At 40.8% G+C, this 27,816-nt stretch overlaps 1 protein-coding gene across 1 annotated transcript in view; it reads right to left on the bottom strand.

Annotated features, from left to right (window-relative positions):
- The window catches only part of LOC111973188 (SLAIN motif-containing protein 1), a 41,643-nt gene extending 14,568 nt beyond the window's left edge, over nucleotides 1–27,075 (bottom strand). The window contains exons 1-4 of the mRNA XM_024000466.2: nucleotides 26,255–27,075; nucleotides 11,884–12,020; nucleotides 1,148–1,288; nucleotides 171–257 (exon numbers count right to left, since the gene is read on the bottom strand). Of these exons, the coding sequence (XP_023856234.1) occupies nucleotides 171–257; nucleotides 1,148–1,288; nucleotides 11,884–12,020; nucleotides 26,255–26,685 (796 nt within the window). The 5' untranslated portion in view covers nucleotides 26,686–27,075. The remainder of the gene's footprint in view (nucleotides 1–170; nucleotides 258–1,147; nucleotides 1,289–11,883; nucleotides 12,021–26,254) is intronic.
- Between the last annotated feature and the right edge of the window lie 741 nt (nucleotides 27,076–27,816).

Genomic DNA, 27,816 nt, shown 5'->3' with positions numbered 1-27,816 from the left:
TTGATGGTATTGCTGTGGAGTGAACATGCTGCAGTACTGTTGGTGAATTAACATCYTTCAGTGTGAGTTATTACGTTGAAGGACAACACGATCACTCATGGAATGATGGGTCTTCACCCCTTTTAACTCAGCAATGGTACATCATGCTTCATAACAGTGATGAGTCTTACTGTGGTAAACCGAGTTCAGGCTGCAGGAGCCCCTCCTTGGGAGAGTCTGCTGCTGGGGCAAGGGATGGCAGGATGCAGAGAATGGTGCTGGGAAAAAGAAAGAGAGGAAATGGGTTCAAAATAGAGAGGGAGAGCCATAGAACGCCTTGACACTATCCCACAAATCAACCCCTGGCCCGTAGTCCTTAGGCACATTATATAGATTTGATACCTAGCCAGCATCAACGGTCAAGGTGGAACTATTACTATTTTGCTGACAGCAATCTAACCCTTTCAAAAATACACTGCCTTCGGAGAGTATTCACACCCTTGACTTTTTACACGTTTTGTTGTGTCACAGCCTAAATAAAACATGTATAAAATTGAGATGTTGTGTCACTGATCTACACGCAACATCCCATAATGCCAAAGTGTTTACAAATTAATTTTAAAAATGAAAAGCTGAAACGATTTGAGTCAGTGAGTATTCAACCCCTTTGTTTTAACAAGTCACATAAGTTGCATGGACTCACTCTGTGCAATAATAGTGTTTGACATGCTTTTTAAATGACTTCCCCATCTCTGTACCCAACACATACAATTATCTATAAGGTCCCTCAGTAGAGCAGTGAATTTCAAACACAGATTCAACCACAAAGACCAAGTAGGTTTTCCAATGATTCACAAAGGGCACCTACTGGTAGATGGGTAAAACAAAACAAACACGGACATTGAATATCCCATTGAGCATGGTGCAGTTATTAATTACACTTTGAATTGTGTATCAATACACACAGTCACTACAAAGACACAGGCAGCCTTCCTAACTCACGAGCAAGTGACTATATGAGAGAAATAAAATACACCTTTATGGACAAACGATCAATCAAATGTTCACCACTCTGTCTATTCGGGTTGGATAGTGGTGAGAAAATTAAGTGTGTCTGTTCATGTTGTAGGCTTTGATAGTGCTGGCCACGCAGTGCAGGATATGTTACCTGTGGACTCTGTGGTTAGTGCAGCAGGTTTAGTGTAAGGCAGGATGGGGCAGCTGAGGGGAGAGATCCACTCTGTGATGGAGCTGTAAGGACGGACAGAGGACACCAGACCCGAGTTGCTGATGCTTCTCCTCCACTTGCCTGGGGAGAAGAGCACATGGAGGGGGAGGTTTGAAATACTTAGACTGACAAATAAGAACACACACACACACACATACACTCTGAGCACATTTTCAATTGACTGAGCACAACAAGCCAATTCACAAAGTCACTTGTTCACTGCACCAAATCACCCTTTTCAAGTATTCTGCAAAATGCAATATTCACAATACTTTTGACATGTTTTAATTTTATTGTGTCTAGTTTTTTTTATCATATATTTTTACATCATAAATGTATCAATTGACATCAATTTATGTTGGAAGGTCAAATCATACATGGATGTGGCTGTAAATACTACATTATTATTCTTTATGTTCCATAGGACAAAGTGGATATAGTTACTCTATGTGCAACTATTTGGAATTACAGTGTACTGCACAATGCACAGGTGAAAAACCTGGATTGTACAATATTCGACTCATTATCAAAATGTAAAACTGATCAATTTTGTCAAGTAGAGCGAAGTGATAGAGTATCAGTTGACAAGTCACATAGAAAAGGTGATTTTGTACAATGTTGCATAGGTCACCACTGTGCTTCAAAAATATGGTTTTTCTGTAGTCTACTGCTTTACAATACCCAAACTATACACAACTTATGATTGTTTATTCTATGAATGRACTGTGTAAGGATCATGGAACTCTAAGACTGACATATTTAATAAAACATTTTAAAATAATCTAGTTATAGCCAATTACTSCATGGAAAATTATATTTTCCATCTACTATTCCTCTTCACTTAAAAAATTACCGTTTAAAAAAATTATATATTGAATTTTTTACTATTGAATTAAGTGTTATTTAAGTAAACGGTGAGCCTGTCATTWTRTGATGTATTGGTGGCTAAACAAAATGTGGTCAAGGTACTGTATTTCACATAAAGTGTTGTTCAACTCCAATGAAAGCTCAATCAAAGATTATGAACATACATGCAAGACAGGGGTCATTACAAGTGTTATCGGTTTTGAGTTTTGTACAAAGAGATTTGAAAATATCGGAAAATTGTGCTAAAGTGATTGAAAAACACTGTAATATTTCAGATTGTAAAAACTATTGTGTAAAATCTCTGCTTGGACAGGGAGGGCTTTAACAACCAGATGAGCTTTGCAGCTGCAGCTTGTTGGTGCATGCATATTTAGGGGGAATAATTAGGGATTGAACCATGTAAAATCCCCACCCAAAAAACTAAATGTGCTCCCTTCAACATCCCTAGTGTACTGGCTGGAACACATAGTGCATAGTGATTACTAGATATGAAAATGTGTGGAGGCTCTGTGTGCACATACAGCAAACTGAGTTTATTCTCAGCTGCATATGAAATTACACCCTTTTCCCTATATAGTACACTGTTTTTGAGCATAATGAAGTAGACTGTATAGGGAATAGGGTGCCATTTCCTACGCAACCCCAGTTATTGGTAGGCAGCAAGGCACATGACAGAGAGAGAGAGAGAGCAGTGCGTTAGCYTTTAGCGTACTTCACATACAATTAGCCTTCACATACAATTAGCCATAAAATTAGCAATTAGCTTTTGTCTTCCTGGGGTCCAAACCAGATTAAGGCAAACTTTTTTTCACCCAACACATTATTACACCACTACTCTACAACTACATATCTACAATACWAKATTTCTAATACCACAATACAACAATGTTACAAAATTACAATGTACGTGTGTGTTGCGTATGCATGTGCGTGTCTTTTCACAGCCCGCGTTATCCGTTTTTAAAATCAGATTTTACTGCTCACTTGAGTTACTTGATGTGGAATAGAGTTCCATGTAGTCATGGCTCTATGTAGTACTGTGCYTTTCCCAGAGTTCTGTTCTGGACTTGGGGACTGTGAAGAGACACCTGGTGGAATGTCTTGTGGGGTATGCATGGGTGWCTGAGCTGTGTGCTAGTTGATTGAACAGACAGCTCCTTGCTTTCAACATTAGTAGTGACGCAATCAATCTCTGCTCTACTTTGAGCKAGGAGAGATTGACATGCATGTTATTTATGTTAGCTCTTCGTGTACACTGAAGGCCCAGCCGTGCTGCTCTGTTCGGGGCCAACTGGAATTTGCCTATGTCACTCTTTGTGGCACTTGACCATATGACTGGACAGTTGGGGCCTGTAGGACTTGTTTTGTTGATAGCGATGTCAATAAAGCAGAGTAAGGCTTTATTATAGATAGACCTCTCTGCAATTTTAACTACCGTTGCATCAATATGTTCTGACCATGACAGTTTACAATCCAGGGTTACACCAAGCAGTTTAGTCTCCTCAACTTGCTCATACAATGTTTTTTGTTTTTTAAATATTTAGCTTATTGCTTGCCACCCATTCTAAAACTGACTGCAGCTCTTTGTTAAGTGGTGCAGTGATCACACTTGCTGTGGTAGCTGATGTGTATAATGTTGAGTCATCAGCATACATGGACAAAAAGGCTTTACTCAGTGCCAGTGGCAGGTCATTAGTGAAGAAAATAAATAAATAAGGGGCCTAYGCAGCTGCTCTGGGGTATGCCCTACCTGGACTATGTTGGAGTGGCTTCCAATAAAGAACACACTCTGTGTTCGGTTAGACAGGTAATTCTCAATCCACGATATAGCAGAGGATATAAAGCCATAACATAGATTTTTTTCAGCAGCAGACTATGATCGATAATATCAAAAGCTGAACTGAAGTCTAACAACTCACAGCTACCTACATGAACAACAGTTAACTGAGACCAGAGGAACAAAGCTGTTTCATGACATACAGACAGAGAGCCAACCTTTCCTGAATCCATCCTTTGAAAGCAGAGAGAAGGACTTTGAACATACATACACACCCCTTTGGAGACACACTTCATCCATTATCCAACTGCAGAGGTGACTGGACAGAGCRACACCAACTAACTGATACAGAATGTATTGATCCCAACCAATCTTCAGAATAACAAGATTAAACTACACACACTGTAGCAAAGCACACGTGCACATATACAAGGGCACACATGTGCATACGAAAACACATGCATGCACGCACCATATGTGGTTATGCTGTCTGATGCAATATTAGTGAACCACTCTGTTTCAGTAGCAGGTAGATTGAAGTATTTTTCAATTGCTTTGGTGCTATTTTCACAAGTATGTGTTGAAGTTTCAAAATTCTTAGTAATAAACTCCAAACTGTTAACACTTGTAATGCAGCAAGTCTTATATTCTAAACCTTTTATTGTGCATTCATTTGGTTTGGAGACATCTTTCATTATACAACCATTGATCCAAAATAAAAGTTTACTGTGAAATACCATGCGAACATTGATTTAATCTCCAAAACACAACATAATAATATCTTCTTAATTTAGTTATTTAACAACCAATAGCAATAAATTAAAGACACATGTTTCAAAATGCTTACAGTACTGTAAATTACATTATACGTTTTCACATTAGGCAACACACTTGCACTACCTATCAAAATTGACTGAACATCAAAGGTGTGGTCATTGAAGAGATCTTTCACAACCATTGATACAAAATATGAATGTGTTGTTCAGATATAATTACATTATAGGTGTACTGTAATCAAATGAAGAAAACAATTTATGAAAGAAACACAATGTTTAATTGGCACTAGTTGGCATCAAGTTTGTCTTGAGCATCTGGCCATACTGTATGTTCTCATCAACATAGTACATGTCCTCATTGTTCATGCACCTYGGGAAAAACCTTTTGGCATGCCGAATCCAATACCTGACATACAGTGGTTCTTCGTTTAAAAGTTGCGTCATACTGCAGCACAGCTTGCGGGGTGCCACAGAATTCTATGGCACGTTATTTAAGTGTCAGCCATTGTTGCCATTGATGCTCGTTCATGCTAGTTTGACCACCAGAAGGCATCTTTGATAAGTTAAGTTATTGAAATGACATGGAGCTGTAGGCCTAACACGGACCCCAAACCGTCTGCGCGCGTGCGCCATCGTGCGCCATCGTGCATAAATGTATTTTGTCCCCCTACACCAAACGTGATCACGACACGCATGTTAAAATATAAAAACAAACTCTGAACCAATGACATTAATTTGGGGACAGGTCGAAAAGCATTAAACACTTATGGCAATTTAGGCAGTTAGCTTGCACTTGCTAGCTAATTTGTCCTATTTAGCTAGCTTGCTGTTGCTAGCTAATTTGTCCAGGGATATAAACATTAGGTTGTTATTTTACCTGAAATGCACAAGGTCCTCTACTCCGACAATTAATCCACACATACATCAACCAAATCGTTTCTAGTCATTTCTCCTCCTTCCAGGCTTTTTCATCGTTTAACTTGTATGGTGATTGGAATCTAAACTTTCATAGTATTACCACAACAACCGGCAACAGTTCGTCTTTCAATCACTCACGTGGGTATAACCAATATAACCAATCTCTATGCACGTGGGTACCTGCTTCTATAAACCAATGAGGAGATGGGAGAGGCAGGACTTGCAGCGCGATCTGCGTCAGAAATAGGAATGACTTCTATTTTAGCCCTTGGCAACACAGAAGCTCGTTGACACACGCGAGCAGTGTGGGTGCAATAAATGAATAACAGATTCCTACATACATTTTGCACTCAGGGTATAAGAGTCCTGTTTACTGTAGCTGTTTTAGCTTCACATACTTATTGGCATCAAGGCCTACTTCAATATACAGCATATCAATCAATCATTCATTTGTGCATGTCATAACACAGCATACAAGTCACACATGTCTTGAAGACACACGGTCTTGGACATGTCTCCAGACACACGGTCTTGGAGACACACGGTCAATGTGACTCCACACGGTCAATGTTAGGCTTGCACAGATCAGGAGGACCTTAGGAACGTTCCTGTGGTTGAATTGGGCTTCTAACCCTAACGGTTCTGCCGCTGTCACCCAAAAGCACCTGAAATTTAAGTCAGGCTTCATTTTGGGCCTACTTTTTTGCAAGGTCGCTGCGGTCAGACCGAGCCAAGCGAGCTACGGTCAAGTGGGGCATCTCGTTGAAATCGGCACAGCCTAGAGATTGTGGTGATGCCATTGCAGGCTCTCTGTGTCTTTAAGCCCCACACTGTGTCACTCCAGCTAGCTGTGGTGTGTGTGTGTGTGTGTGTGTGGTGTGTGTGTGTGTGTGTGTGTGTGTGTGTGTGTGTGTGGTGTGTGTGTGTGTGTGTGTGTGTGTGTGTGTGTGTGTGTGTGTGTGTGTGTGTGTGTGTGTGTGTGTGTGTGTGTGTGTGTGTGTGAGTTTTTATTGCACATCAGTTGGGAGAATTACTGATTTACAGTTCATGAGGGTTGCCTAATCACACATATGAAATTTTGGAAAGATGTGACCTTTTTAACCCTTCGAAACAGCCCCTATGACCCCAATTTATGGAACTTCCGGTTGGCACAGGAAGCTGGAAGTGAACACATATCCTCATTGGGGTAGGCTTCTAAAGAATCCTGAGTGTCAAGTATTTACGTTAAGAACTGACTGATTTACAGAGGGTTGAATACAGTGTTTTTAACTAACTGCAGGTTGGTAAAATCAAAACACTTTTAGGGTGAATTTAACCACATCCGGTTGCTCCAGGAAGCTTTGAKTCAACACAGGTAATCCTCATAGTGGCCTGATGGATTGTCATGATATGTATATGATATTTAATCTGTCACTCCCCATTGACTGTGTGTGTGTGTGAGTTCCCGAAAATCACAGAAATCACGTAGAGCTCCGAAACCCGCCTGAACGGATTCATCTGAACACGCTGCAAATGGATCTATAACTTTTTTGAACACATTTCTTTAATCAATGGAAACAGGATGCACCTGAGCTCAATTTCAGATCTCAGAGCAAAGGGTCTGAATACTTATGCATATAAGGTATCTGTTTTRTAATTTGTAATAATTTGTCAAAAAAATCTATAATGTTTTCGCTTTGTCATTATGGGGTATTGTGTGTAGATTGATGAGGAAAATAGTTTATTTAATCCATTTTAGAATAAGGCTGTAACGTAACAAAATGTGTAAAAGGTCAAGGGGTCTGAATACTTTGCGAATGCCTGTACATTAATCAATGTCAAGTCCTAGTTGATGGAGCTCAGATACACCCCCCTACCCTGAAACACACACAGGGTTGTCCCCCGTTGTGACGATTTTCCCAAGCAATCAGACCTTTTGATTATATAGTGCTAGCTACAGTGACCCGGTAGCGAGGCTTGGAGGAAGCATTTAGTGTTTTGTGCATTGTCTGTGCACTTAGCTAGCTAGCATGATTCTATACATGGCATATTCTTCTTATTCATTGCGGTTTAACGGCAGTTGGCGTCCATTGTTTATGATGCATTACCCCCACCAACTGGAAGGGTAAAAGAAAAGTAAACTCCATATGGTAAAAAACAAGGAGGGAGTGGGACCTTAATTCACACAAAAAGAAACCTAACAAAAACAAACTTTCACTTCTTCCTTCATTCAAAATTCCATATTCTATATTTAAGCTACTGTGGGTGGGGTAGGCAAATCATTTTGAATGACATATTGTTGTGTTACAGCCTGATTAAAAATGGATTAAACTATGATTTTATTTTGTCACTGGCCTACACACAATACCCCATAATGTCAAAGTGGATTTATATTTTTTAGAAATGTTTAAAAAAATTATAACACTTTTAAAACTGAAATGTATTGAGTCAATAAGTATCAACCCCTTTGTTATGGCAAGCATAAATAAGTTCAGCAGTAACATTTGCCAAACAAGTCACATACTGTAAGTTGCATGGACTCTGTGTGCAGTAATAGTGTTTAACATTATTTTTGAATGACTACCTCATCCCTGTACCCCACAAATACAATTATCTGTAAGATCCCTCAGTCGAGCGGTCAATTTCAAACACTGATTCAACCCCAATGTCACGTTCCTGACCTGTTTTATGTTATTTTTGTATGTGTTTAGTTGGTCAGGGCGTGAGTTGGGGTGGGCATTCTATGTTTTGTGTTTCTATGTTTAGGTCACTTGTAATTAGCCTTATATGGTTCTCAATCAGGGACAGGTGTTTGACGTTTTCCTCTGATTGAGAACCATATATAGGTTGGCTGTTCACACTGTTTGTTTGTGGGTGATTGTCTTCCGTGTCTGTGTCTGCGCACCACACGGGACTGTAGCGTTTGTTCGTTCGTTTGTTATAGTCTGTACCTGTTCCTACGTTCTTCGTGTTATATGTAAGTTCTCATGGTTTAGGTCAGTCTACGTTCGTTTTTGTTATTTTGTAATCCTTCCAAGTGTTTGTTTTCGTGTTTCGTCGTTTGCTTTAATAAATCATTATGTATTCACAACCCGCTGCATTTTGGTCCTCCGATCCTTCTCTCCTCTCCTCGTCCGAGGAGGAGGAYGATCTAGACACCCGTTACACCCAAAGACCAGGGAGGTTTTCCAAAGCCTCGCAAAGAAGGGCGCCCATTGGTAGATGGGTAATAAAAAGAAAGCTGATGTTGAATATCCCTTTGAGCATGGTGGAGTTATTAATTACACTTTGGATGGTGTATCAATACATCTCTTTTCTAAAATGATCTACCGTAATTGTTGCAACCCCTTTAACTAGCCTGTTCAAACTCTCTTTCGTATCTTCTGAGATCCCTAAAGATTGGAATGCTGCTGCGGTCATCCCCCTTTTCAAAAGGGGAGACACTAGACCCAAACGGTTACAGACTTATATCCATCCTACCCTGCCTTTCTAAAGTCTTCGAAAGCCAAGTTAACAAACAGATCACCGACCATTTAGAATCCCACTGTACCTTCTCCGCTATGCAATCGGCTTTCCGAGCTGGTCATGGGTTCACCTCAGCCACGCTCAAGGTCCTAAACGATATCATAACCGCCATCGATAAAAGACAATACTGTGCAGCCGTCTTCATTGACCTGGCCAAGGCTTTCGACTCTGTCAATCTTATCGGCAGACTCAACAGCCTTGGTTTCTCAAATGACTGCCTCGCCTGGTTCACCAACTACTTCTCAGATACAGTTCAGTGTGTCAAATCAGAGGGCCTGTTGTCCGGACCTCTGGCAGTCTCTGCCACAGGGTTCAATTGTCGGGCAGACTCTTTACTTTGTATACATCAATGAAGTCGCTCTTGCTGCTGGTGATTCTCTGATCCTCCTCTATGCAGACAACACCATTCTGTATACTTATGGCCCTTTTTTGGACACTGTGTTAACAAACCTCCAGACGAGCTTCAATGACATACAACACTCCTTCAGTGGCCTCCAACTGCTCTTAAATGCAAGTAAAACTACATGCATGCTCTTCAACCAATCGCTGCCCACACCCGCCCGCCTGTCCAGCATCACTACTCTGACGGTTCTGACTTAGAATATGTGGACAACTACAAATACCTAGGTGTCTGGTTAGATTGTAACCTCTCCTTCCAGACTCACATTAAGCATCTCCAATCCGAAACTAAAACTAGAATCGGCTTCCTATTTCGTAACACGGCATCCTTCAATCATGCTGCCAAACATACCCTCGTAAAACTGACTATCCTGCCGATCCTTGACTTCGGCGATGTCATTTTTCAAAATAGCCTCCAACACTACTCAGCAAATTGGATGTAGTCTATCACAGTGCCATCTGTTTTGTCACCAAAGCCCCTTATACTACCCACCACTGCGACCTGTATGCTCTCGTTGGCTGGCCCTCGCATCAAATTCGTCGCCAAACCCACTGGATCCAGGTCATCTATAAGTCTTTGCTAGGTAAAGCCCCGCCTGGTCACCATAGCAGCATGCGCTCCAGCAGGTATATTTCACTGGTCATCCCCAAATCCAACTCTTATTTTGGCCCCCTTTCCTTCAAGTTCTCTGCTGCCACTGACTGTAACGAATTGCAAAAATCACTGAAGCTGGAGTCTTATATCTCTCTCCCTCACTAACTTTAAGCATCAGCTGTCAGAGCAGCTTACCGATCATTGCACCTGTACACAGCCCATCTGTAAATCGCCCACCCAACTACCTCATCCCCATATTGTTTTTTTTCTTCTCCTTTGCACCCCAGTATCTCTACTTGCACATTWATCTTTTGCACATTTATCACTCCAGTGTTTAATTGCTAAATTGTAATTATTTTTCCCCTATGGCCTATTTATTGCCTTACCTCCCTAATCTTACTACATTTGCACACACTGTATATAGATTTTTCTATTGTGTTATTGACTCTGTCTTGTTTGTGTCGCACTGCTTTGCTTTATCTTGGCCAGGTCGCCAGGTAAATGAGAAGGTAAATGAGAACTTGTTCTCAACTGGCCTACCTGTTTAAATAAAGGTGAAATAAATAAATAAAACCCAGTCACTACAAAGATACAGAAGTCCTTCCTAACTCAGTTGCCGGAGAGGAAGGAAGCCACTCATGAGGCCAATGGTGACTTTAAAACAGTTACAGTCTAATGGCTGTGATAGGAGAAAACTGAGGATGGGTCAACAACTCCACAACACTAACCTAATTGACAGAGTGAAAAGAAGGAAGCTTGCACATAATAAAAATATTCAAAGACATGCAACAAGGCACTAAAGTAATACTGCAAAAAATGTAGCAAAGCAATTAACTTTTTTTATACAAAGTGTTATGTTTGGGGCAAATCCAATAACACTTTACATTACTGAGTACCACTCTCCATATTTTCAAGCATAGTGGTGGCTGCATCATGTTATAGGTATGCTTGTAATAGTTAAGGACTGGGGAGTTTTTCAGGATACATTTTTTTATGGAACCGAGCTAAGCACAGGCAAAAATCGTCGAGGAAAACATGGTTCAGTCTGCTGACACAGGTAGATTAATTCACCTTTCAGCAGGACAATAACCTAAAAGGTCAAATCTACACTGGAATTGCTAACCTAGAAGATTGTAAATGTTCCTGAGTGGCCGAGTTACAGTTTTGACTTAAATCTACTTGACAATCTATGTACATAGATAAATGGTTGTCGAGCAATGATCAACAACCAACTTGTCAGAGCTTGAATCATTTTTAAATGTTTTATTGGCAAATGTTGCACAATCCAGATGTGGAAAGCTCTTAGAGACTTACCCAGAAAGACTCACAACCGTAATCGCTGCCAAAGGTGCTTCTACAAAGTATTGACTCAGGGGTGTAAAAACATATTTAAATCAGATATTTCAGTATTTCATTTTCAATAAATTAGCAAAAATGTCTAAAAACATGTTTTCACGTTGTCATTATGGGGAATTGTGTGTAGATGGGTGAGAAATATAATAAATAAATATATGTTTCATCTATTTTGAATTCAGGCTGTAACACAACAAAATGTGGAATAAATCAAGGGGTATTCATTATTTCTGAAGGCACTGTAAAGTCTCAGATTTTTGTGTGATATCCCTGTCATATTTTTTATATGTATGTAGCTGCTGTATGTACATGTGTTTTAATAACTGGGAAATAAAATCTATCTATCCTCTCTTTCTTGAAGTAATCACAGATCAAACAGCCATGTGGCACATGAAGATGAGTGAGACAGATGTGCAGACAGGTAAAGAGGAGTGAGACAAGTGTATTGTGCAGTCAGACAGATAAAAGGCAGTCTCAGGTATGCTACCTTGCTCCAGTCTGTGGCACAGGGACCTCTTGGCCATCTCCACTTCAGGGCCTGGGTGGTCCAGCACCTGCCTGCTCCACTGAAGGGGACTAAGGAAACACTCGCCCCGTAGCCTGGCCTTAGGACACACATACAGCCTGGAACAGAGGACGATGAATGAATCAGGTGTCTTGTCAAAATGGAACAAAAAAAGAGAAGACAGCACAGGGCATAGTGTGAGAGGAGACGTCGATGGCCTATTCTCCATGAGGAGCGATGTACCGAAGTAAGTAAGTGTTGTCCTAATTCTCTCCAAGCTTGAGCCATAGGCCTACATGACAGTAAACATTGCTGACAGGGGAAATGGGAAAAGCATGACATGTGTTGTTCATAAGAACTCAACTCAAAGCACGATGCAATTAATACAACAACCACAACACTGTTCTGTAACTGGGTATACGTTCAATGCCGAACGTGTTTGTGTATTCATTTCCACTTCGACCTGGTAAGAGAGATTTTCTGATATCTTTTCTGCATAGAAATATAGGCATTTTAATATCTTGAACGGTTGTGGGTCTTGATAAAACCAGTGGGACAAAGAGCACACCTAAAAGTATTAAAGGTCCAATCTGTGATACTTACAGCCTTTATTGATCATTCAGACTACTGATATTAATGATATTTTTTTTTTGAGGGGGGGTACATCAGCTTTAATATTGCAGATAGATTGTGGATTCCATCAATGTAATTGTCTGCATCATTTCCAATCACCCATATATTTTTTTGTAAATATATATATAGAGAGATTTTTTGTTGTTGTTGTAAAAATATATATATATTGTAAATATACACATATATATATATTTATATATATACACAGTACCAGTCAAAAGTTGACAAACCTACTCATTCAAGGGCTTTTCTTTATTTTACTATTTTCTACATAGTAGAATGATAGTATAGGCATCAAAACTATGAAATAACACATGAGAAATCATGTACTAACCAAAAGTATTAAACAAATCAAATATATTTTATATTTGAGATTCTTCAAAGTATCCACCCTTTGCCTTGATGACATCTTTGCACACTCTTGGCATTCTCTCAACCAGCTTCACCTGGAATGCTTTTCCAACGGTCTTGAAGGAGTTCCCACATATGCTGAGCACTTGTTGGCTGCTTTTCCATCACTCTGCGGTCCAACCCAAACCATCTTAATTGGGTTGAAGTCGGGTGATTGTGGAGGCCAGGTCATCTGATGCAGCACTCCATCACTCTCCTTCTTGGCCAAATAGCCCTTACACAGCCTGGAGGTGTGTTGGGTCATTGTTCTGTTGAAAAACAAATGATAGTCCCACTAAGCGTAAACCAGATGGTTTGGCGTATTGCTGCAGAATGCTGTGGTAGCCATGCTGGTTAAGTGTACCTTGAATTCTAAATAAATCACTGACAGTGTCACCAGCAAAGCACCCCCACACCTCCTCCTCCATGCTTTATGGTGGGAACCACACATGTGGAGATCATCTGTTCACCTACTCTGCGTCTCACAAAGACATGGCGGTTGGAACCAAAAATCTCAAATTTGGACTCATCAGACTAAAGGACAGATTTCCACCGGTCTAATGTTCATTGCTTGTGTTTCTTGGCCCAAGAAAGTTTGTACTTCTTATTGGTGTCCTTTAGTAGTGGTTTCTTTGCAGCAATTCGACCACGAAGGCCTGATTCACGCAATGTCCTCTGAACAGTTGATGTTGAGATGTGTCTGTTACTTGAACTCTGTGAAGCATTTATTTGGTCTGTAATTTTGGAGGCTGGTAACACTAATGAACTTATCATCGCGGTCCTCATGAGAGCCAGTTTCATCATAGCGCTTGATGGTTTTTGCGACTGCACTTGAAGAAACTTTCAAAGTTCTTGAAATTTTCCGGATTGTCTGACCTTCGTGTCTTTAAATAATGATGGACTGACGTTTCTCTTTGCTTATTTGAGCTGATCTTGCCATAAAATGGACTTGGTCTTTTACCAAATAGGGCTATCTTCTGTATACCACCTCTACCTTGTCACAACACAACTGATTGGCTCAAACGCATCAAGAAGGAAAGAAATTCCACAAATGTGGCATTTATTTTTAACTGTGCTGTGTCACAAAAGTTCTGAACCTTTATACTTTTTACGGACAAAGTATATTTTACATTATTGTTTTTTTTTGTCCCACCCTTCAGCTTCACTCAACTCTTCCCATCTATATCTTTACACCATCCAGTTATTATTTATTTTTGCTATATATTTTTCAACTGTGCTGTGAAGTTTCACAAAAGTTCTAAAACTTTCTATTCTCATAGTGACCTGTGACCAAAAACAAGCTACATATGGACAGTACCAAAACAAATTATCTAATGATTCTTTCTCTTTGCAGCAAATTCTGAGCTGGGATGTTTGTATCCCCCATATAATTCCTTACTTTTTCGTCCTTCCACTTGCCTCTTCCATTTTTGCGTTAATGCTGCAATTAGTTGGTTGTAATTTTGGGTAGAGCAGACATTTTCCTATATTTTTGTTAGCTACATGTGTGACATATCTCCACCAGTCCTTTATATGATATCATGAGTTTACCTTAATATTTGTCGTATTATTTATTTTCTGGTGGATTAAACTGAAATTGCAACCAACTTTCTATGGCTTGTTTCAAAAATAGCGATATGTTGGAGATTACTTCATTTTCAAATAACCGAAGGCTGTGAGAGGCTGTAATCTGAATAAAGGGGAAAAGATCATTATTGAACATGGGGTGAGACATTCTTACTAATCTGCTCGAGAACCAGTTCGGATTTAAGTATAACTTTTGTATGACTGAAGTCTAATGCTTTAATATTTAATCATTTCTGCCCTCTGAATTCATATTCATTATATAAATAGGCAGGGTTTAATGTTGTCTGGCTTGCCGTTACTAATAAAATATAATATTTTTTGCTCATATAATAAAATAAAAACAGGTCGCTAGGTGTAGGCAAGGCCATAAGCAAACAGGTCAAATGGGATATTCCTTTTTGTTTTTCCTCTAACTTATTCTGTGCCTCTATAGTACTGCTTTTTACTATCTATCTGTACTGTTAGTCCTTCTATTTCCTCTGTTAATATGGACTCTTTTGACCTAAATTGCTTTTGTTTTAGAGATAAGTATTGAATTGCATGGCTTCTAAAGGCACATTTAAAAGTATCCTTGAGTTGCGCAGCGGTCTAAGCCACTGCAATTCAGTGCTCGATGCATCACTACAGACCCTGGTTCGATTCCAGGCTGTATTACAACCCGGCCGTGATTGGGAGTGCCATAGGGTGGCACACAATTGGCCCAGCGTTGTCCGGGTTAGGGTTTGGCCAGGTTAGGCTATCATTGTAAATAAGAATTTGTTCTTAATTGACTTGCCTAGTTAAATAAATGTTAAATAAAAATAAGGGGATCTGCAGTACCTATGTTATGTCGGAAAAAGTATGTTATAAATTAATTTTGTCCTAGTTAAAAACAAGTTATCGTCCAATAAGCTTTGATTACATTTCCAATATCCTCACCCAAATGGAAATTATGTAAGAGTAATGTATATGGCAATTATTTGATGGTCCGACCGCATTCTGTCCACTATCAACACTTAAAAATGTTTCAATGCCAGCGAGAATGACATGAGAAAGTAGTCAAGACGACTAGCTTGATTGAGCCTCTGCCATGTATATCTCACTAGGTCAGGATATTTAAACCTTCATATATCCACTAGTTCCAATATATTCATGTTTGTGATTTCCTTAGGGGTTATAGCTTGTATTACCTTTTACAGTCCATTGAGGTATTTAAAACCATATTATAATCTCCCACCATAACAATAGAGTCTTGTATTGCTTGTAGGTTTGATAAATTATTATATATATTTTCAAAGAAGCGTGGATCATCATTATTTGGACCGTATAGATTAACGAGCCAAATCTGTTTATGGTCCATTAACATATTTAAAATAATCCATCTACCTTGCGGATCTGTTTGGACAATTTGAACATTCGGATCAAAATGATTGTTAATTAATATCATCTCCCCTTTTGAGTTTCTTTGACATCGGCTATTGAACATCACTTTTACATGCCATTGTGACCTTTAGTTAAACGAGAGAGGACATTTTCCAATTTAATGCAGTAATATATTTGTCCTGGCATTTGTGTGATACAAATTCTCTTAATAGCTCCTCAATACTAAAACCTACACTTTGAGTTGTGAATCATATATTGAGCTGTGGCGTATATTCTAATATTTTATTGACTTTGTGCAGCCAGACACAAACTACTGGAAAGATGAACGAACATGTTACTGTAAAAGTCGGTCAGCTCCACGAAGTGGCCATTGAGTGAAATGTATAGGCTAATCATCATCTGCTGATGACACATACGAAATAAGTACTGGGATGGTAAGTAATTGTAGTAGTCGGTTAGTAGAGGGTGGCAGATAGCCTAGCTGTTAGAGAGGCGGGCCAGCAACTAGAGGATTGTCAGTTTGAATCCTAATTCGTATGGGAAAATCTGGTGTGGTGAGCTGGCAACAGAGGTTTGCTGGCATCATACTAGGTGCCGTTGTGCCTTTGAGCAATGCACTTAACCCTCTACAACTGCTCCAGGGGTGCTGTGCCTGACCCTAAGTGAGATTTGGTTGCAAGCAAGCAAAACATTTTAGTGGCACGCCCCTTAACTGCGAAGAGAAACATTTGCAGCTTTAAAGCAAATGTCTTGCAGTTATACACATTTTGCAATGGGACGAAGAGAAAATGTTTCCATTTTAAAGCTAATTTCCTGCAATTCTTCCCTAGTGGCCCCATATGTTGCTTCTGCCAAGAAACGGCACTGACCCTGGCGTGTGTGTGCTTATTTGTCAGTCTGAGTATTTCAATCTAACCTCCCCTTCCTCATGCTCTTTTTCCCACCCAAGTGGAAAAGAAGGATCAGCAGCTCTACCATTCTCTGTAAGTTAATGGGCAATAAAGTACATCTTAGCTTATTTTAGTAAGCGGACCTAAAGTTTTTCAGTAAAAAAAATTCTGGGCAATACTGTATCCCAGAAAACCAGAAACATCCGCTTTCTACCAACTCTGCGAAGAGTGTAATAAGCTACTGTGGCACACTCATACCCATTTCACACTACCGAGCCAAGCTATACTGTGCTGGCCTGGTTATGAACCATAGTTGCTGGAACCATTGGACAATGTGGAATCAAAACATCCAAGACAGCACAGTATGGTTCAGGTTGTCGCTACAGCATTAATCTGGCACTAGAAGTAAAGTGAGTGGTACACTTTCCGTAAAAGACCATACATCTTGGTCAAAGTCTATTTCCAATGTAGGGCAGAGTGGGAGCGAAGAAAAATACAGTTATGGCAAGTTCTTAGACATAACTAGACAGAACTGGGTCACGATTATAAAAGACTAGAACTGGTGGGATCTGTTCAATGGACTGAAGAATATCAATACAGCCGGTGCGAGTGTGGGATACGATAAACGCTGCATTGAGCTGCGCGAAAGTGTGCTACATTTTACACCTCAGCAGATGGAAATGGGTTAACCACTCAGCATGTCAGTGGCTGTTTCCCAAATGGCACTCTGTACAATGGGAATAGGGTGCCATTTGTGTATCAGTGTACATGAGCAGCTTCAGTCAGCCGATAGCTCCAGGCTGAACTATAGCGAGGCAGGCTAAAAGGATACACAAAGCCTGGGTAGCCAACTACACAGTAAATCAAGGATAGTTGAAATCACAGTGTTACATTTTTGATAAAATTGATTATTTTTTATTAAATTGACTCTACTGGGAGTTATCTTAACCCTCAAAAGAGTGTTACGCTCCCTGGAGTTAGTGTTGATAACTGGAGTGCATTGGAACAGAGTACTTTTAACTCCACTAAGAGTAACCAGAGACAGGCAGTGAATCACAAACCACCCCCTCGTCCCTACCAACTCGCTCAGAGGCCCCTCCGTTGTCAGATGTTACTGACGAAACTCCGGGGGTGACTTCCAGACAGTGGTGGGGGGGCTCAATAAACCCATCAACTTCGGGACACACTTGTGACTTGAATGATGCAATTCATGTTCCACTTTTAAATAATACAATTTAAATTAAAATGAACAAATCCCCACTGTCGTTTTACAAGATATAAACCTCAGTAACAGTTAAACATTTCATTTGGGAGGTATCAAGTCCCGAAATCAGACATTAAAAAATACGCACATGGCACATAATTACAGTAACTTGCAAAATTATTCATCCCCCTTGGTGTTTGTCCAATTGTTTTGCATTACAACCTGTAATTTAAATTGATTTTTATTTGGATTTCATGTAAATGGACATACACAAAATATTCCAAATTGGTGAAGTGAAATTTATAAATTACTTGTTTTTAAAAAATCGGAAAAATTTAAAACAGAAAAGTGGTGCGTGCATATGTATTCACCCCCTTTGCTATGAAGCCACTAAATAAGATCTGGTGCAACCAATTACCTTCAGAAGTTACATAATTAGTTAAAGTCCACCTGTGTGCAATCTAAGTGTCACATGATCTCAGTATATATACACCTGTTCTGAAAGATCCCAGATTCCGCAACACCATTAAGCAAGGGGCACCACCAAGCACGCGGCACCATGYAGACCAAGGAGCTCTCCAAACAGGTCAGGGATAAAGTTGTGGAGAAGTACAGATCAGGGTTGAGTTATAAAAAAATATCCAAAACTTTGAACATCCTACGGAGCACCACTAAATCCATTATTAGAAAATGGAAAGACTATGACACCACAACAAACCTGCCAAGAGGGCTGCCCACCAAAACTCATGGACCAGGCAAGGAGGGCATTAATCAGAGAGGCAACAAAGAGACCAAAGATAACCCTGAAGGAGCTGCAAAGCTCCACAGCGGAGATTGGAGTATCTGTCCATAGGACCACTTTAAGCCGTACACTCCACAGAGCTGGGCTTTACGGAAGAGTGGCCAGAACAAAAGTCATTGCATAAAGAAAAAAATTATCAAACACATTTGGGGTTGGCCAAAAGGCATGTGGGAGACTCACCAAACATATGGAAGGAGGTACTCTGGTCAGATGAGACTCAAATTTAGCTTTTTGGCCATCAAGGAAAACACTATGTCTGGCGCAAACCCAACACCTCTCATCACCCCGAGAATTTCATCATGGTGGTGGCAGCTTCATGCTGTGGGATGATTTTCATTGGCAGGGACTGGGAAACTGGTCAGAAATTAAGGAATGAATACAGGGAAATTCTTGAGGGAAACCTGTTTCAGTCTTCCAGAGATTTGAGACTGGGATAGAGGTTCACCTTCCAGCAGGACAATGACCCTAAGCATACTGCTAAAGCAACACTCGAGGGGTAACATTTAAATGTCTTGGAATGGCCTAGTCAAAGCCCAAACCTCAATCCAATTGAGAATCTGTGATATTACTTAAAGATTGCTGTACACCAGCAGAACCCATCCAACTTGAAAGAGCTGGAGCAGTTTTGCCCTGAAGAATGGGCAAAAATCCCAGTGGCTAGATGTGCCAAGTTTATAGAGACATCCCCCAAGAGACTTGCAGCTGTAATTGCTGCAAAAGGTGGCTCTACAAAGTATTGACTTTGGGGGGGTGAATAGTTATGCACGATCAAGTTTTCAGTTTTTTTGTCTTATTTCTTGTTTGTTTCACAATAAAACATATTTTGCATCTTCAAAGAGGTAGGCATGTTGTGTAAATCAAATGATACAAACCCCCCAAAAAATATATTTTAAATCCAGGTTGTAAGGCAAAAAAATAGGAAAAATGCCAAGGCGGTGAATAATTTCGCAAGCCACTGTAGTGTCATTTTAACTCCATCAAAACCATGGCCAGAGTAGTTTTAACACAAAATGGGGGTGGGACCATATAAACCCCAAAATAGGGTTAACTTTGACTCCCTAGGAGTTGAATTAACATCTTGTGATTTTACTGTGTACTATATGGGTTGTAGAATACAGCAGAAGGCATTGTCTTACATTCATCACACTGCTTCAACTGTGAAGAGAATAATAATAATAGGCCTACATTCTGTTTATACAGCACTTGTCAGGATGCTCAAAGATTTTTACATGTACTGTAATCAAAGCATGGGTGATTGACAACAATGGCCTAGTGTAGAAGTTTACATAGGCTAATAGTGTTGACTTTGAAAGGCAAATGTTTGAATGTAGCCTTTGTACAGATGCACGAGCTTGATTTTTTTACCTTTATTTAACTAGGCAAGTCAGTTAAGAACAAATTATTATTTACAAAGATGGCCTTCCCTGGCCAAACCCTAAGCTGCCCTATGGGACTCCCAATCACGGCCAGTTGTGATACATCCTGTAGTGATGCCTCTAGCACTGAGATGCAGTGCCTTAGACCACTGCGCCACTCAGGAGCCCTGATTTGATCACTCCTAAATTGTTGAGGATTTTCCTGCACAGCAGGAAATGCAAACTTGTAGTGTATTTGAGTTTAAAAAAGCTTCCAATTTGAATGAAAAATGTATCAACCCATACAAAAATGTCCATTTATTATAATCAACATAATAATTCACGTCCTGCTGCTGTAGCAAACTGGCTCAAATTAAGATCCTACATCTGTAGCATAACATCTTTACTTAAACTGTATTTCAGCAGGGAATCATGCTGACACCATGGTCTATTTCACAGGTGAGCCCTACTTGTAGCCAGTGGAGGAAAATTTATGATGTATTTAAATAGGATAAATCAGATTCACATTTAGGCTACCACTTCGAACAAAATTATTTCATTGGAGGTCAGCTGGCAATTTGCAACATTGTTTGAAAATGGCAACGTTTTCAACTTTAGGAGGTTTACAGTGTTGACATTGGCATAGCTTTATTCGAATATAAATATAAATGACCGTTTTCCTAGCAGAAAGAGATTATGCTGGCAGCACGTTTGCGGATTTTCCTTTTCAAAATAAGAGTCACCCTACAAAGACATGCAAAACATTGGGAATATCAAATATTTAGCACTCTAGTGCAGTACAACTGTTTTTCACAGCATTGCTACCACCTTTGTGGTACCACGTATTTTATTTTAAATATTGTATTATTCATACCGTCATTACTTTTGAAAATTTACACAAATCAAATCAAAGTTTATTGGTCACGTATCCAGCAGTACATATCCAGCAGCACTTTGTTCTCCACCCCCTCCATAGCCCCCAATGTAATACACTGTAATATACTTAACATGGGATACATATTGGCCCATAGAGAGAAAAGTTTTCTACCGGTCTCAGTTATGGAGGGGTGAACGAAGTGTTGCTGGATATGTACGACACAGTCCCCCTCCAAAACTACACATAAACTTAGCAAAAAAAACATGCTTTTTTCAGGACCCTGTCTTTCAAATTTAATTCATAAAAATCCAAATAACTTCACAGATCTTCATTGTAAAGGGTTTAAACACTGTTTCCCATGCTTGTTCAATGAACCATAAACAATTAATGAACATGCACCTGTGGAACGGTCGTTAAGACACTAACAGCTTACAGACGGTAGGCAATTAAGGTCACAGTTATGAAAACTTAGGACACTAAAGAGGCCTTTCTACTGTCTCTGAAAAACACCAAAAGAAAGATTCCCAGTTTCCCTGCTCATCTGCGTGAACATACCTTAGGCATGCTGCAAGGAGGCATGAGGACTGCAGATGTGGCCAGGGCAATAAATTGCAATGTCCGTACTGTGAGACACTTAAGATAGCGCTACAGGGAGACAGGACAGACAGCTGATCGTCCTCGCAGTGGCAGACCATGTGTAACAACACCTGCACAGGATCGGTACATCCGAACATCACACCTGCGGGACAGGTACAACAACAACTGCCCGAGTTACACCAGGAACGCACAATCCCTCTATCAGTGCTCAGACTGTCCACAATAGGCTGAGAGAGGCTGGACTGAGGGCTTGGTGGCCTGTTGTAAGGCAGGTCCTCACCAGAAATCACAGGCAACATCGTTGCCTATGGGCACAAACCCACCGTCGCTGGACCAGACAGGACTGGCAAAAAGTMCTCTTCACTGACGAGTCGCAGTGAGTGGGTGGGGTGGTCGGATTCGGTTTATCGACGAAGGAATGACCGTTACACCGAGGCCTGTACTCTGGAGTGGGATCGATTTGGAGGTGGAGGGTCCGTCATGGTCTGAGGCGGTGTGTCACAGCATCATCGGACTGAGCTTGCTGTCATTGCAGGAAATTTCAACGCTCTGCGTTACAGTAACTGCGTTACAGTTTGCAGACGACACTACAGTGTTAGGCTTGATTACCAACAACGACGAGACGGCCTACAGGGAGGAGGCGAGGGCCCATGGAGTGTGGTGTCAGGAAAATAACCTCACACTCAACGTCAACAAAACAAAGGAGATGATCGTGGACTTCAGGAAACGCAGAGGGAGCACCCCCCTATCCACATCGATGGGACAGTAGTGGAGAAGGAGGAAGTTCCTTGGCGTACACATCACGGACAAACTGAAATGGTCCACCCACACAGACAGCGTGGTGAAGAAGGCGCAACAGCGCCTCTTCAATCTCAGGAGGCTGAAGAAATTTGGCTTTGTCACCAAAAAAACTCACAAACATTTACAGATGCACAATCGAGAGCATCCTGTCGGGCTGTATCCGCCTGGTACGGCAACAGTTCCACCCACAACCACAAGGCTCTCCAGAGGGTAGTGAGGTCTGCACAACGCATCACAGGGGGCAAACTACCTGTCCTCCAGGACACCTACACCACCAGATGTCACAGGAAGGCCAAAAAGATCATCAAGGACAACAACCACCCGAGCCACTGCCTGTTCACCCCGCTATCATCCAGAAGGCGAGGTCAGTATAGGTGCATCAAAGCTGGGACCGAAAGACTGAAAAACAGCTTCTATCTCAAGGCCATCAGACTGTTAAACAGCCATCACTAACATTGAGTGGCTGCTGCCAACATACTGACTCAAATCTCCAGCCACTTTAATAATAAAAAATGGGATGTAATAAATGTATCACTAGTCACTTTAAACAATGCCACTTTATATACAGTGAGGGGAAAAAGTATTTGATCCCCTGCTGATTTTGTACGTTTGCCCACTGACAAAGAAATGATCAGTCTATAATTTTAATGGTAGGTTTATTTGAACAGTGAGAGACAGAATAACAACAAAAATATCCAGAAAAACGCATGTCAAAAATGTTATAAATTGATTTGCATTTTAATGAGGGAAATAAGTATTTGACCCCTTCTCAATCAAAAAGATTTCTGGCTCCCAGGTGTCTTTCATACAGGTAACGAACGGAGATTAGGAGCACACTCTTAAAGGGAGTGCTCCTAATCTCAGTTTCTTACCTGTATAAAAGATACCTGTCCACAGAAGCAATCAATKAATCAGATTCCAAACTCTCCACCATGGCCAAGACCAAAGAGCTCTCCAAGGATGTCAGGGACAAGATTGTAGACCTACACAAGGCTGGAATGGGCTACAAGACCATCGCCAAGCAGCTTGGTGAGAAGGTGACAACAGTTTCTGTGATTATTCGCAAATGGGAGAAACACAAAAGAACTGTCAATCTCCCTCAGCCTGGGGCTCCATGCAAGATCTCACCTCGTGGAGTTGCAATGATCATGAGAACGGTGAGGAATCAGCCCAGAACTACACAGGAGGATCTTGTCAATGATCTCAAGGCAGCTGGGACCATAGTCATCAAGAAAACAATTGGTAACACACTACGCCGTGAAGGACTGAAATCCTGCAGCGCCCGCAAGGTCCCCCTGCTCAAGAAAGCACATATACATGCCCGTCTGAAGTTGCCAATGAACATCTGAATGATTCAGAGGACAACTGGGTGAATGTGTTGTGGTCAGATGAGACCAAAATGGAGTTCTTTGGCATCAACTCAACTTGCCGTGTTTGGAGGAGGAAGAATGCTGCCTATGACCCCAAGAAACCATCCCCACCGTCAAACATGGAGGTGGAAACATTATGCTTTGGGGGTGTTTTTCTGCTAAGGGGACAGGACAACTTCACCGCATCAAAGGGACGATGGACGGGGCCATGTACCGTCAAATCTTGGGTGAAAACCTCCTTCCCTCAGCCAGGTTATTGAAAATGGGTCGTGGATGGGTATTCCAGCATGACAATGAACCAAAACACACGGCCAAGGCAACAAAGGAGTGGCTCAAGAAGAAGCACATTAAGGTCCTGGAGTGGCCTAGCCAGTCTCCAGACCTTAATCCCATAGAAAATCTGTGGAGGGAGCTGAAGGTTCGAGTTGCCAAACGTCAGCCTCGAAACCTTAATGACTTGYAGAAGATCTGCAAAGAGGAGTGGGACAAAATCCCTCCTGAGATGTGTGCAAACCTGGTGGCCAACTACAAGAAACGTCTGACCTCTGTGATTGCCAACAAGGGTTTTGCCACCAAGTACTAAGTCATGTTTTGCAGAGGGGTCAAATACTTATTTCCCTCATTAAAATGCAAATCAATTCATAACATTTTTGACATGCGTTTTTCTGGATTTTGTTGTTGTTATTCTGTCTCTCACTGTTCAAATAAACCTACCATTAAAATTATAGACTGATAATTTCTTTGTCAGTGGGCAAACGTACAAAATCAGCAGGGGATCAAATACTTTTTCCCTCACTGTAATGTTTACATACCCTACACTACTCATATATATATATACTGTACTCTATACCATCTACTGCATCTTGCCTATGCCGTTCGGCCATCGCTCATCCATATATTTATATGTACATAGTCATGCATTCCTTTACACTTGTGTGTAAAAGGTAGTTGTTGTGAAATTGTTAGATTACTTGTTAGATATTACTATATCGTCGGAACTAGAAGCACAAGCATTTCGCTACACTCGCATTAACATCTGCTAACCATGTGTATGTGACCAATACATTTTAATTTGATTTGGAAGACATCCTCCTCCCTCATGTGGTACCCTTCCTGCATGCTCATCTTGACATGACCCTCCAGCATGACAATACCACCAGCAATACTGCTCGTTCTGTGCGTGATTTCCTGCAAGACAGGAATGTCAGTGTTCTGCCATGGCCAGCGAAGAGCCCGGATCTCAATCCCATTGAGCATGTCTGGGACCTGTTTGATCGGAGGGTGAGGTCTAGGGCCATTCCCCCCAGAAATGTCCGGGAACTTGCAGGTGCCTTGGTGGAAGAGTGGGGTAACATCTCACAGCAAGAACTGGCAAATCTGGTGCAGTCCATGAGGAGATGCACTGCAGTACTTAATGCAGCTGCAGCTGGTGGCCACACCAGATACTGACTGTTACTTTTGATTTTGACACCCCCCCTTTGTTCAGGGACACATTATTCCATTTCTGTTAGTCACATGTCTGTGGAACTTGTTCAGTATATGTCTCAGTTGTTGAATCTTGTTATGTTCATACAAATACTTACACATGTTAAGTTTGCTGAAAATAAACGCAGTTGACAGTGAGAGGACGTTTCTTTTTTTGCTGAGTTTATTCGGTTAGTATAGACTGAGTTTTTTCCCCACCCCACTTTAGCTAAGACAGGTACAAAAAGTTCTCTACAAGCCCAAATCAAATTTTATTGGACACCGGCACATATTTAGCAGATGTTATTGCGGGTGTAGCGAAATGCTTGTATCCCATGTAGAGTCTACTACATTATATTGCATTGGGGGCTATGGAGGGGACAGAGTGAACAGCCAGCAGCAGTCTGTGTGACAAAGTCCCCCTCAAAAACGAACCATGTCTGGTTAGTAGAGACCCTACTGAGTATTTCACATCACACTTTAGCTGAGACAGGTTGAAAAGTTCTCTCTACAAGCCAATATATATCCCAAGTACTGGTCTCTTTTGAAATGTATTTTATTGAGGGCTATGGAGAACGGAGTGCTGCTGGATATGTATGACACAGTATCCCTCCAAAACTACACACATATTTGGTTATTAGAGACCCTACTGAGTATTTTCCACCCCACTTTAGCTGAGGACAGGTAGAAAAGTTCTCTCTACAGCCCAATATTCTCAACATACCAGTGTTACCATAGTATTGTTTATTATTTTTAGTCTTAAAAAGAACTACAATATTTACTGATTGCCTTTACTTGTTGGCACAATACAATTGGCCACTAATTAAAAATATATATCTTCTGAATGAGTTATCCACATTGCAATGTTTTGAAATGCAGGCTTTTATTTAAACGGTTTCCTCATTACCATACTAACGTGACGTCATAATTTGTGCTCCTGGCAGAATAAAATATAAAATAAGCATTTTAATGGCACAGACATGGTAGGAACGGGGTCAATAAAATAGAACAGCATCAATACCAGCTATGATCAGCCTCTCCAACCGGGAGTACGGTATCCAGGTCTAGAATATCGACCTCGTCCAGAACAGTGGCAGGTCCGTAACCGACAGCCTCCACATCAGCATCAAATACCGAGTTTTGTTGAAAATTGGAGAATGGTCCAAGAGCACAAGGATGCGATAGTGCTGGATTTGAATAATTTGCAGAGAAAACCAGACTAGAAGCAGAACACGCTGTACTCCCGTGCAGACAGGCCGATGAGGTTGGAAATATATGTGGGCCATTGTTGCAATTGTTTACTGAATTAGCTCTTGTCCTGAGCTGTTCGTTTTGTTTCTCCAATTTTCGCACCAGCTCCTGAAGCTTTATCACTTCGAGCTCCGCGTTTTGAAATTTATTGTTGCCATTAACGTCCGCCATCATTTGGGGGTTCAACACTTCCGCTTCCATTGGTTAAAATACGCATTTAGAAAGACAAAATCAACACGCACTACGGTCGGTAACCGTAATGATCGGTCGGGTCGTTCTTTGTAGTAGACAATTGAGACGTGCTTCGTAGTGATGCTGTGTGCAGATTCAGCCCAATGATGTATTTATGCCGCGTTCAAGATGACTGGGAACTCAAAAATCTCTGACCTCCGACTTCAGTGTGTTCAAGATAACTAGGAACTCGGGAAAAACACGAGCTCTGATTGGGAAAAATCGTTTTGAATGGTCATCCGTACTTGGTCATCCGAGCTTGGGCATCATCACCCCCCGATTCAAATAACCAACTCATCATCAAGCTTTGATTATTCGAATCAGCTGTGCTAGGGCACTACACAGCTTTCCGAACTGAAGATCACTGACGTCACGATTTGACCTCGTTTTTCCGAGTTCCCAGTTGTCTTGAAAGCACCAAGAATCCCTGGATTGCTGATTTCAAAGGGACAATAAAGAGTCTTTGAAGGCACCGGCCGCCATATTGGTACTCCTCAGACGCAGCAGTTCTCCATAGGAACGAACGTAAATCTATAGTATTTTAATAATATATTTCAACGACAAAATGTCATTTATTTAACTATTTCTTTGTTGTAGTGCGGACATTAACATTAGTACTCTCAAAAATATATACTTTAAAGCTGGAATAAGTAATGGTGAAACTGCCACGTCTGTTTGTGATATTACAACATCAAATGAATTGATTCTCACAATGGTAATGTTTTTTCCCCTCTGAAATCATTGCACATCATTGCACGTGTGCTAGAACAATTACCCCACCAAAAACATTCTTCAGACTTTATATGGGCAAATAAAACTAATTAAAAATAAAATAAAAGGGAAGGTTCCATATCTTCCTAAATCTGAGGGTGATTCTAATCTTCCAGACTTGGAATTGTATCAAGTCGCCACCCAGGACTTTTACTTGGGACATATAGTTATTTAAATGCACTAAATGCACTCGTTACACCTGCAATAACATCTGCTAAACGTCTATCCGACCAATCAAATTTGATTAGATTTTTGATTTGATATAGAGGAACAATGAAGATGTGCATGCTCATCCCTAGAATCTTTGTCTATTTTCAAAAGGGTCAAGCT

This window comes from Salvelinus sp. IW2-2015, linkage group LG2 (genome assembly GCF_002910315.2).
Source record: "Salvelinus sp. IW2-2015 linkage group LG2, ASM291031v2, whole genome shotgun sequence".
Lineage (NCBI taxonomy): Eukaryota > Metazoa > Chordata > Actinopteri > Salmoniformes > Salmonidae > Salvelinus > Salvelinus sp. IW2-2015.
Note: the sequence above shows the minus strand (reverse complement) of the source record. Positions and strands in the feature narration are given on the sequence as shown.